Genomic DNA, 12,450 nt, shown 5'->3' on the forward strand with positions numbered 1-12,450 from the left:
CAGTCCTTCCCTCACCCTCTGGACCCATGTTATCCAGTATGGTAGCCATTAGCCACATGTTGCTACTAAAATTAAAGTTAAAAGTTTAGTTCCTCAATTGCACTGGCACATTTCAAGTGTCCAGTAACTCCGTGTGACTAGAGGTCACTGTATTGGCTAGCATAGACACAAAACATTTCCGTCATCACAAAGTTTACTGGCCAGTGCTGCCCTGGACCAGATCAGGTCCCATGGTTAGACTCTCAAAGTATCTGTACTTTCTTTCTTAGCACATCTCACAAAAAGTCACTTCTATTTGTGGTTTTAAATTTATTTCTCTATATTAAAAACTCCATCAGTGCAGAAACTGTGCCGGTATAAATCACTGTAGCTCCGGCACTATGCGTGATAACTGGTACCAGTAGGTACCCAATAAATAAATACTGAATGAATTCATAGCATGATGTCTCTTATATAACAATGGCCATTTGCTAACTTCCTCCTAAAGCTTGCAAGTGAGAAAACATCTGGATACTCTGGTTTATGTTCTTTAGCTACATAACGAGAGCTTTAGAAAGAGGGGTTCTCTTTTTGCCTTTGCTGCCTGCTACCCCAGAACTGAGTTTTGTTCTTAGCTGCAAGAGCCCCCTTAGCCTAGCTTTTTCTGGTGAAAGTATTCTGCTCACCCTGATCCTTTTTTACCACTTGGCTCTAATCATTTTATCATTGTGTGAATAGTTTTGTTGTATCTGTGCCATTTACTACCAGCACTCTCAAAATCCTTTTTCAGAAGTAGGCAAATCAAATAAGTAGTATTTGTGATCATGGCTGCCTTCTCCTGTATCTGCTCATGGGAGAGTCACAGCATTACCAACCAGCGGGCAAAGTCAAGGGGCCTGCTTGGCTTCTTTCTGTAAAAAGGGAGTGAAGTGACCCTGGGGAAAGAATTTAGGTATCTATTGTAACTGCAGCTCATATTCCCACTTCTCTCCAGATAAAACACAGCACAGTAAGGTGATGTGACATGTCCAAGGCTGCCTCTCAATGTCTAGGAAGTCAGAGAAGGCTTGGCATGCTAAAAGAACATTCTGGAAATCCCAAATCCCCCGGCCCCTCCTCCATCCAAGAGACAGGGATGGATGTAGGTCTTAAAAGTCTGGTACCCACTGGTTACCCTCCTCAACCTCATTTCCCCCTTATCCTAGGGAAGCCTCGATCAGCTGGATGAGGTGGCAGCCCTGATTGCTGCCACAGTCCATGACGTGGATCACCCAGGAAGGACCAACTCTTTCCTGTGCAACGCGGGCAGTGAACTTGCTGTGCTCTATAATGACACTGCTGTCTTGGAGAGCCACCACACAGCCCTGGCCTTCCAGCTCACGGTCAAGGACACTAAATGCAACATTTTCAAGAATATTGACAGGTTTGTTGTGTTTGGGCTCCTATGCTCAGGCTTGTGTCATTTAAGTGTGAAACTCAGTTTTCTCTAACTTCTCCAAAGAGCTTTCTCTTATTGGAAAGAGGAAATAAAAGAGGAAATAAAAATAGTTGTACCATTGTATCAGATGATAAAATAATAACCTTGCCTTTATAAACTTCATTTTACTTTTCAGACTGCCTTCATGTTTTTAAATCTCATTTGGTCTTCAGTGAGTTCATGAAAATGTTTTTATACGCTGCAAAGCACTACGTAAATATTGACTGTATTACTAGTAAGTATAGCAGATATTTTTACCCTCTTAGGAGGACATCCCGTCTTTGGTGTAACTCAAGGAAAATGTATCCTTCCCTGTCTCACCCCAGCTCAGTTTTTGCCCACTTGAAATCCTTACCTCATGAGGAGGTCTCAGTAGAGGTGCTGGAGCCCAAAACCTGCTGGGCAAGTTTTCTCCTAGACAAGTAATCTCTTCGGTGAGAGCTGGCCAAATGTGGACAGATTACTAGCAACTCCCCTCGCCTTCCAGCAACCCTCATGGTCAGCTTATAGGTGTTTCCCACGCAGCCCCAGCCAGGCTGTGGGCAGACTCCTGGGAGAGGGCAGTGTGCAGGGAGCGCGGAGCTTGCACGGGCCTTGGGATCACTTGTCTATGTCAACCTATCAGAAATCTGGGAAGATATGGAGGCCAGTTGTTCCACCTTCAGCTTAAGTTTCATCATTTTCAAGGACTGGTTTTTAAACTTTTGCAGAAAGAATTCTTTTTTTAACAGCTTTCAGGCTCTTGAAGTTAGAAAAAGATGATAGGAAGGGGACAGTAATTTTGGGCAGGGTTGTTGCTCTGTCCCTTATAACTTCTATCAGTTACAGTCTAGAGAATTACTTATTAACAGGCAACTTTCTTCCAATACCATCATCAAAAGAAATCATGACAATTCTCTGCAATGGGAATCACCGTGTCTGCACGGAACGCAATGGGACAGCTCGTCAGGCTGCTGTACCAGCCTGTCATTTCCCTTAGCCCCATTGTTTTGATGCTCTCAAAGGAAGGTAGAAGGAAATCATCTTGTGAAATAAGTGCCCACCATGTGACAGGTACTTTCTTTTTGTTTTTTTAAATATTCATAAATCATATGAGGAAGGGTCAGCTATCACTGGGGACCATGAAATAGTGTCTACAAGTCCTGGCTTTCTGGGAGGATGAGCAGGTGAACTCTTTCGTGATCTGCACTCATTTCTTAACTCTGTGCCCCAGTTGCCTCCTAGGTTGTGGGATGTGTGATGAGATGCTGGCAGAACAGTTGTAATTCAGGACACAATGTGAACCAGACCTTTTGTCTTCTGGTTATTTTAGGAACCATTATCGAACACTGCGCCAGGCTATTATTGACATGGTTTTGGCAACAGAGATGACAAAACACTTTGAACATGTGAACAAATTTGTGAACAGCATCAACAAGCCAATGGCAGCTGAGGTGAGCATTTCCCAAGTCATAAGATACATCAGAGTGCATTTTCATAAGTACCTACTCTGGCCTCAAAACATTTTTCTCTACCTCTTGAGTGCAAGGTGGTTAGTTGTTTACACTTGGTAAAGGGCTGAAAGTACTGGCCACTTGTTTTCCTTAGGGATGGGAATGATTGACAGTATCTACGGCAACTCTGAGCTCCTTGAAAGAAAGGCTCTGAGATAAAGCCAGTAGTAACAAAAGGGATTAGGCTCAAAGAATATGTGGAAGGAGACTGCAGACAAGCAGAGACTGGCATAAATGATGGTATTTTACGGGATCCAAAGCCCTTTCTAATTCTCTGTTCTTTGAACTGTTGGCAGACCTCAAAGTTGGAGAATATGTTAAAGAATTATATTCCTGCTGATTTGCATTAAAAACATACAAGTACCTGAAGACTATAGTAACATTGGGAGTGACTAGAAAACAAAAGCATATGTTGTTTTTCCTTTTTTAAATGTATTGAGGTACCTTGGACCTCAATTAAGATTCTTACAAATTTGAGTTTTAGGAACATGGGAGAGAAGGTTCATATTTCTATTGTTTAAAATGAGATCAATTGTCCTCTGAAACTATGAAGCTGTTCATAGTCCCATAAAGGCTGAAAAGCTTTCCACTCACTTCTGTTGAGGAGAAGAGGTTAGAGAAGTGGATGGAGGATGAATGGTCAATTTAAATCATCCTAAAAGTAACTTGACCATCAGTAAGACTATCTGTGTAGTACTCATCACATGACCAGCCTGGATGGAGGGACAGTGTTCACCTCACTTGTCCAGCCACATCCCCCAGAGATTCCACAGCACAATGCCAGGGCCCTCTCCTCCCACAGAGGACCTATGGGAGCAAAGATCTGGGGACTTTGAGGGGGAAAATTATACAGAAACAGAATTGGTGAGGTCATCTATCCAAGTAATCCCCCAGCTCTGTGTTGAGACTTACTATTTCCGTGGTATCTATAGTAACCAGTCCCTAACTTTGTATTGAGAGTTACTATTTACTGCAGTGTCTATAGGAAGCAGCATCTTCCCAATGGTAAGTAATCAAAACAACCTTCAGAACATATTCTTCCCAGGGGTGGGCCAATAAATAGGTCCAGTCTCAAAACAAAACCACTACATGTCATGCAATGTTTCAGCTTCCACTTTCTGCTCCAAGTACCACAAACTTACATGGCTCACACTCTCTATCAGTCAGAAAAACAGCCAAGAAAACACGAGAGGACACATGCCTTAAGAGAAACAAAGTGGGAGGGAGTAGGTGAGTAGAGGACTGGTCATAGGAGAGAGAGGGCTGGCAGGTATAATAAGTAGAAATAAATGAAATAATTGAAGGGTCACATGTATGCGCTATTTCTCCACCTTTAATGCATTAACTGGAAGCTCTGCTTTTATACATTTTATACATTTTCTGATAAATATGGTCAAAACAAAACCAAAACCTGCTTGTAGTAGTTACCTCTGGGGGAGAGGATGGAAGATGAGGTGGTAGATAGGTGATGATAGGGACTTTTACCTTTTAAACTGTTTGTGTTGCTTGAGTTTGATATCAGTATATTATATATGGAATTAAGAAAAGGAAAAGCCTCCTTTGCTGAGTTCCAGTCCCACCAAAGTGTGCCTGGGTGGTCACCATCTAATGCCTGCTGAGTTAGCCCTTGTGGGCTTCACCATCATCTTGAACCAACTCTGATCTGCTCATCTGCTTTCCAGATTGAGGGCAGCGACTGTGAATGCAACCCTACTGGGAAGAACTTTCCTGAAAACCAAATCCTGATCAAGCGCATGATGATTAAGTGTGCTGATGTGGCCAACCCATGCCGTCCCTTGGACCTGTGCATTGAATGGGCCGGGAGGATCTCTGAGGAGTATTTTGCACAGGTGCGCTGCTTCGCTACGGAGGCTCTACGTCCCTTCAGGGAACAGGCCACCAGGTCATAGACTCTGGGGATTTTTCAGCCGAGTAACTATCAATTAGTAAACTATTACTCCCTGGAAGAAAATGGCTCACCCCTGCCTGCCTGGAGTAGACTTGTTTCCCTCAAGGGACTGACCGATGTGGCTGGTCACTAACCAAAGTCTCTCTAGGGGAAGGGGGATAAACAGCCTTTGGAAGTAATTTTTCATCCTCAAATTGTTGGATCTTGAACTTCCACAAAAACTGGGAAATCAGTGGGTGATTCCTAGGTTTCATTCACTAGGTTGGTATTGAGTGCCTCCATGGTGCATTACGGGAACACAGACAGGAGTAGGACACATCACTGCCACGGACAGCTCACAATCCAGTAGGGGAGAAAAAACGTAGACAGAGATAGGCCCATACGTTGGTAAAAAAAAATGAAAAGTACGTCTAAAGGAAGTATGTGTTAAGTGCTATAGGAGTTCAGAAAGATTTTTTTCTAGATAAAAGAAGGGCTTTGTGGAGGTGATGTTAGAGTTTTTGTTTTGTTTTTTTAAGGATTTAGAAATGTGGAAATAGGAAAAGACTTCCTGGAAGAATAAAGCTTTATGAGCAAAATTAATAAGGAAGGAAAATAGAATGTTTAAACAAGGGGAGCAGCAATATGTAGTTCACTTTAACTGTGGCAGTGTAAAGAGGACTTAAAGGAAAAAAATCCAGAAAGCAGCAGACTGTTAGCCCTATTTCCAGAGAAAAGGCTCTCAGGACTGATATGTATGTGTATGACAGAGGACAAGTACCCACAAGTAATGCATTTGAGGTGGGGGGTCTCTATTGCTGGAACGGACTCTTGAGGCAAGATAAAGAAGAGTAGGATAAAGGATTGCACATGATGTCTAGAAGGGCTGGGAGGGGGAATGGCCAGCAGATGACCCAGTAAGTTAACTGCAGCTTTGAAGGCTGGGAAGAGAGCCCCTGAACTGGGGGAAGGAATTGGGGGGGAAGTAGGACAGGCAGTTCTGAGCTTGCCAGAAAGAAGCGGGGGGGGAAGCCCAAACTACTCCTTGAACATCAGTGTGTATTTTCAGGCTGCTTGATCGAATGACCTGAAACAAGCAAGCTGAGCCAAAAGCTGGCAGGAGGCCATTAATGGGCTTCCCAGGACCCACTCACAGACAACCTGAGGTCCTACTCCTAGTTATTCTGAGAGTGTGTGAATGGGGAAGAACCACTTTTAAGTTCCTTGATGTAAGCATCCTGTTTAGGTGGCCTTTTCCCAAAAAGGAATGTACTAATGTTCACAAGCTGGTGTAGCCTAAAAATCAAAAAAAGCTACAAATGAGGCCTCTCATCAGCTGGCTTCTGGCTCAATACACCACGAGGAAATGTGGATCTCAATATGCAGCTCAGGGAATTACAGCCTCATGCATATGTGTGAACATACGCTTTAACGTGCATGATACTCAGACCCACACACCTTGAGAGAGCTGCATGGCTTATACCCGAATCTAAACAATCATGGTTTGTCAGTCATTCTCTCAAGTAAAAATAGTGTTCCGTAGAAAAAAGCATCTAGTTCAGCTCACAACCTGACGGCAGAAGTGCCCTTCCTCAGGACAGCCACCGGACTTCGGCGTGTGGCACGAGTGCTGTATGGGTGCTTCCCATTTTGTCACAGGATACTAAAAAATATGTACTCAAAGGTTGAAACTTAATAACTCTTACTCCTTTAAAGCAGTCATTCTTAAGTGAAACTGTTTTTTTTTTTAACCGCAAACACATGGCAGTGAATGATGCCACGACTATTACTGTTGGTAGTTGGGTGCCAGTTCCCTGATTCACACTAAGGCGTCAGCAGTGTCGCATCATTGCTTCCGCACCCTCAATGTGAATGTCAATCGGTAGTACTGGCATGAGTAGTAGTATTGGTATGACTTTGAAAATAGTTTTGACCTTGTAATAATAAAAACAGATCACAGAAAAGGGACTAAGCACCGAGTTCAGTACTTCAGGAGGCGCTGTGGAAGGGTTGTTGAGAAACAAGATGTTACTGTGATAGCTTCTCATGTGCCCTATGGCCCTGTGTGGTGGTTTTTTCTTACAGACCGATGAAGAGAAGAGACAGGGGCTACCTGTGGTGATGCCAGTGTTTGACCGGAATACCTGTAGCATCCCCAAGTCCCAGATCTCCTTCATTGACTACTTCATAACAGACATGTTTGATGCTTGGGATGGTAAGACAGTACTGTTTTGTCACCCGCAGAAAACATTTTGTTATACTTTACAATGATTACCTTTAATGACATAGGCTGGACCTAGAGGTAAATAAAAAAAAAAAAAAAAAAAAGCCGTCAGCTGTGTTTGCCAGGGTGGGAAGAGTGCACGTACATTTTCTGCCTCCCCAGCACCTGACACAGAACCTTGTGTCAGGTGGATGTTTGATAACTGGATAAATGTCTTCAAAAGACATGTTTCCAAAACTTATGTCAGGTTATTTTTTTGTTTTTTTGCTGGCTGGGCTGGTATGGGGATCCGAACTCTTGACCTTGATGTTATTATCAATTTTATTTTATCATTGGAGGAAACTCTAGAAAGAATGTGAAATGTATTGAGTCTACTCTGAATCACACATTTTGATGTCACTGATAAACAGCTTTCCAATTTTTAATTAAAAGGACCTCTTTGTATTTCAGAAACTATTATTTAATGACTTGTTCTTCTCATGCTGTGTGTTCACTTGCAGCCCAGGGCCAAACCCAGGGTACCTCTCCTCCAATTCTGACCCCAAACTTGTCCCAGAGAGCCCTAGCTTTAAATGCTCCTAGGATCTAACAACAGGTTTCTTTTGATTCTTTTATGTCCTTGCAGCCTTTGCACATCTGCCAGCCCTGATGCAACACTTGGCCAACAACTACAAACACTGGAAGACATTAGATGACCTAAAGTGCAAAAGTTTGAGGCTTCCATCTGACAGCTAAAGCCAAGCCAGGGAAGGGGACCTCTTGATCTACAAAGGGCACGGTGAATCATAGTAGTATAACCAAGAGGCTTTCCTTTATAATGAAAATGACAAGTGTAGGTAAAGACGCTAATGTTTAAATATTTGACCTTGAATCATTCAAGTCCCAAATTTCATTTTTAGAACGTTATATTCCATGAAGAAAAATATATGTTCTTTTGAACAATCACTTAGTGACAGAATCCTTGGCAAACTACCTTGCTCTGCTGTCATTTGCTGTGGGCCCTTGTCAAACCATGGAGCTGTTTCACTGTAACTAGCAGGACACAATAAGCAAAGATTTGGTATCTGAGAACTCATTGCCCTGGAGGGTGACCAAGAAGCTTAGCTAGTGTTCAGCTATCTCTTACTACAAAAGTCACCATGACTCTTTTCTTGATTGTTCTCCTCAAGAGCATTGGTCTGAAGGATTCATGAGAAGCTTATCTGAACAGATATTTCTAAGAAAGAAAACTACCTAAAATGAGCAAAACAACTAGGACCAAATTATTGATAAACTAATTAGCGTCACAGCCTCCAAGGCTAGGTGAATCTTCCTGTTGGTGGTGTGACACCCAAGTTAGAAAACAGCCACAGCCTGGTGAACGCCCTCTCCAGGCTAGTATCAGCAGCTGGGTTAGCCCTTTTTCCATGGCAGGGATTCCTCTTAACAGAAAGCTGCCTATGACAGGGAAGGGAGTGGCATCTTGTTTGCGGGGAATCCATGAGCTTCCCTTATCTCTGGTTCACAGAGGCAGCCACAAGGCACTATACTATATAATATATACTTTATATATTATATAAAAGCCATTAAGTCTGAATGCCCTTGGACAAGCTTTTTTTAAAAAGAAAAAATTTATATACATTTGCTGTTTAAAATTTTTATTCAAACAATCTAAATTTTCTGGGTGAGAGCCCATGGAGTATGTTGTACCGTGCACCACCTATACATAATATATTTGGGGATGGGCTACGGGAAGTTTCAAGGTTCAGATATTTTTAACCTATCTATATTTGAGGTCATGCCATTTGCTTAACGATGTAAAAAAAATTGCAAGATGTGTGTACATATCAGAAAATAGGCATATGAGGCAGTAAATACTATTTTCAGCTATTAATTGTATGCTAAAAGCTTCTAAAGCACAAGTGCATATTTTTATACAGCTCTTTTCACACTTTCTGTGATCTACATAAGGTCAGAATTGAGATTTTCCTTTCTCTTTTACCAGCCAACCCTTCTGTCTGTCTTATAAATATTAGAAACTCAGTAAACAAAATACTTTCTCTTTCTCTGAATTCCATGCTGCATTTTTAAAAGGTATAAACAGAGACTGAATTAATTGAACCAGTTGTTACTTTTTTCCAAATGAAAATTGGAATGCAGAACACGTGGAACTGGTACACGGGAAGAAGAAAATGACTTATCACTATGTAATGTGCCAATGTGTTTTTCTATGTTTTGTATGCAAAATGGAAACATATATGGCGACTCCACGCAAAGAAATTTATCTAAATTATTTTTGTTAGATGATAAGAGAACTTGCTTGGTCAGGACAGGAGCCAGCTTTGTATTATAATGCTGCATTATGTAAATGTGAAATATGAAAATGTTTTTGTGAAGTACTTGTAACAAAATTCCTACAGCCATTTTTCATTCCCAACAGCTGTTTTTATTTTACCTCTTTGGCCTAAATTTTTCATAATTTCAAATTTTTGGTTTAGTGTCTTTTATTTCATGCGTCAAACACTTCTGTTTTCAGAACACATTAAAATCAGGATGCCAGTACCCCTTAGTATGGAGCTAAATAATTTGCCTAGGCTGCAGAAGCTTGCTTGAGGCAAGGACAGTCTTTTTCTAACCATCTCCCTTTCAGTTCCATTTGGTAAGTAACATCTATTGGGTGTCTGACACTTTCTATATGAAACATTACAGCTTACTCAGTTATGTCAAATTAATTTCATGTTAACTTCAAACTTTAATATTAATATCCGAATGTTAAATGCTGTAAGACAGCCAGGTACTAAAGCTTCAGCACAGTTCTCTTTATCAGCGTAATCTATTACAGTGTAATCTTCTGAGTTGCTAAGTAGTGTAACCACACAGTCAATTTATTAGAAATAATGTCTTTCAGATGGCATGTGTATCATATAGGTATAAACTATTATAATTGCCTCTTAACTGAGATATTTACTAAAACACCATGTATTGAAGGAGCCATATTAATTTAGGAAAATGCAACACTATCTAATTCGAAGGGAAGTCACATTATTACCATTACTACTAACCAGGAGAAAGCAGGTGGTTATAAAACATTATTACTTGGACCAGAATGGCCCTATCGTTTCACAATCTATTCCACTTGAATAGATTATCATCACAAAACACTACAGGTTAAGAAATAAAACACTTTAAACTCTATGCATTACTTATATCTTATACAATTCAAGAAAACAGCTTTACAAACTCATAACCTAATATAGAATTTCCAAAGAAAAAGCTAGCTAGTACTGGAGGCAAGTCCATCTATAGAGGAAAATTAAAAGCTTGAAAATGACTTTGAGATAACTTAGCCACAGTGATCAACAATCTGACACACCCAGACCCGACTGCATGTCTGCCTGGTTTAGGGATACTGCCCTTGCTCCAATTTCAGGATGAAAGATTAGAAGGCTGCCTCTGTGTGACTCTTCAAATACGCCACAGTGATAATGATTTGGTGGCTAAAAGATAGTGGTAATTTTCCCATTCATATTCTTCTATTCTGTAATAGAGGCAGCTTAAATTTTAATATATTTCTCCATAAAGCTATTTTCATTGTGAATTAAAACAGCAGTAATGACTGTGAATATTATTTGGTTTTCCTCAAGTGGGAGTCATATAGTCACATAAGCCTTTATCTCTCATTCCAGTCCTCTTCAATTCCTGTTTTAAAGCTGCTCAATGATGATAATGGGCACTATGGCGCTATCTAATTGCAAGGCCTTATTGCCTCACTGGGCCTCAGTTTCCTCATTTATAACATTATGCCACTGGCCTACCTACTGACCATAACTTTTCCAGTCTTTGAGTGTAGGTAGTTGTGGAAGCAACTGTAAATGAATAAACTAGTAAAACCAAGAATTTATGAAAATTCCAAATTCCATTTAGGATGTGCAGGTATGTGCATAATGAACAAATCTACAGAAAGCGTTCTTTGAGAAGGGTCAATCCTCTAACACATCAGTCATCTTGTCTGTTCTATCGTAAGATTCTTTAGTCAGAAGTTTAAATTTAATAAATAATTCCATAACTAAACCCACCCAATATTTAATGTGTAGAATACTTTTTCATTTTTAGTACCAAACAGGAGAAAGGGTGCTGTAAGGCTGGTGGAGTAATGAGGATGATCAAAACTACATGAGCAAAACCTTTCTCAAGCATTCCATATTTGAGTCAATGGTCAAATGGACTGGGCACTATCACTGGCAGTCCCTGACTTTGGAAAGCACTGTGCCTGCTTGCTGATCTAGCGTTCATCCCTGGCACACAGGAGGGGCAGCTGCAGTTCTAGTTCCAATCTAGCCAACAGCTGTTCAGGCCAATCTGCACCAAGAAAAAAATTGCACCTTCATAAGATTCCTATCAATTTGAGTTCACAGGAATTTTAGTAGCTAGAACTAAAAAAAAAAATTGTTTAATGATTTAAACATTCCAAAAAAAAATCATTGTACTTAAACAATATATGTAGTTCATTTTGGGGCTGATTCAAGTTGGCGCTATAAAATGCTGACATTTACTAAAGACCAGGGAAATTTGTAGGAGAAAGGATATACTTCAGTTTATCAAAAGAATAAAAAAACTTCTAATGAAGTCCATAGCTTTAGTTTTACCTCTATTTCCACCTCTTACGAGGTCTACGTTTCAAATTAAGAAGCTCAAAATAAAGCACTCACCATTTCAACAGCAGCACAAAGTCAAATGTAAAACTTGTGGTATGTTCTTTGTGGATGTACTAATACCTGAGAAGCAACTGTTGCTGGTTTGTACGCCCACAAAAAAGAATTCAAGCATGTAGAATTTTATGGACTGACAAGAAAAAAAATACACTACAAATTTAAGTGTTCAATATATTAATGGTTTTCAGAGTATTACTCTATATTTGATGTTCAGGGTACTTCTAATTCCTTAAATTAGACAGCAAGGTATAAGTCACCATTTTCCTCTAATTTTTGAAATAATTTTAAACTGCGCAATCCAGATTCTCGCTCTCCATTTTTCCACAAAATAATGAGATGATCAGCAGAGCATGTCACTAGTCCATGATCTTCAAAGTATAAAAACATCTGTAAAGAAAAATTAAAACTACTGATTATAGGAACTTCAAGAAGAGGCTAATACTAGATTAACACATGTGCTTGTAAGATTTGTACCTTGGAGACTTCTTTGGATTTCAATTTGTAAAACTCCATTTCACTTTTCATGAGAAATTTCATTTTTAAGTGTTGGTTACAGTCATGTACAAATATGACCAATATCTAATATTTTAATAATCAGAACTTTGTTAAAACCGCTCAACTACACAACTATGAATAACAGCTATTTTTGTAAAGTACATGAGTTCCCAAAAAGTATCTTCTGAATTTTACCATAATCT

The 12,450-nt window shown here is 40.1% G+C and overlaps 2 protein-coding genes across 6 annotated transcripts in view; one reads left to right on the top strand and one right to left on the bottom strand.

Annotated features, from left to right (window-relative positions):
- Nucleotides 1–9,501, top strand: part of PDE8B (phosphodiesterase 8B) — a 230,605-nt gene extending 221,104 nt beyond the window's left edge. For all 4 annotated transcript variants that reach the window (XM_063087919.1, XM_063087920.1, XM_063087921.1 and 1 more), the window contains 5 exons: nucleotides 1,185–1,402; nucleotides 2,769–2,889; nucleotides 4,632–4,799; nucleotides 6,923–7,052; nucleotides 7,687–9,501. In XM_063087919.1, the coding sequence (XP_062943989.1) occupies nucleotides 1,185–1,402; nucleotides 2,769–2,889; nucleotides 4,632–4,799; nucleotides 6,923–7,052; nucleotides 7,687–7,796 (747 nt within the window). In that variant the 3' untranslated portion in view covers nucleotides 7,797–9,501. The remainder of the gene's footprint in view (nucleotides 1–1,184; nucleotides 1,403–2,768; nucleotides 2,890–4,631; nucleotides 4,800–6,922; nucleotides 7,053–7,686) is intronic.
- WDR41 (WD repeat domain 41) overlaps nucleotides 9,464–12,450 on the bottom strand; it is a 41,735-nt gene continuing 38,748 nt past the window's right edge. For both annotated transcript variants that reach the window (XM_063087925.1, XM_063087923.1), the window contains exon 13: nucleotides 9,464–12,139. In XM_063087925.1, coding sequence (XP_062943995.1) covers nucleotides 11,987–12,139 — 153 coding nt within the window. In that variant the 3' untranslated portion in view covers nucleotides 9,464–11,986. The remainder of the gene's footprint in view (nucleotides 12,140–12,450) is intronic.

Source organism: Cynocephalus volans, chromosome 2 (genome assembly GCF_027409185.1).
Source record: "Cynocephalus volans isolate mCynVol1 chromosome 2, mCynVol1.pri, whole genome shotgun sequence".
Taxonomy (NCBI): domain Eukaryota; kingdom Metazoa; phylum Chordata; class Mammalia; order Dermoptera; family Cynocephalidae; genus Cynocephalus; species Cynocephalus volans.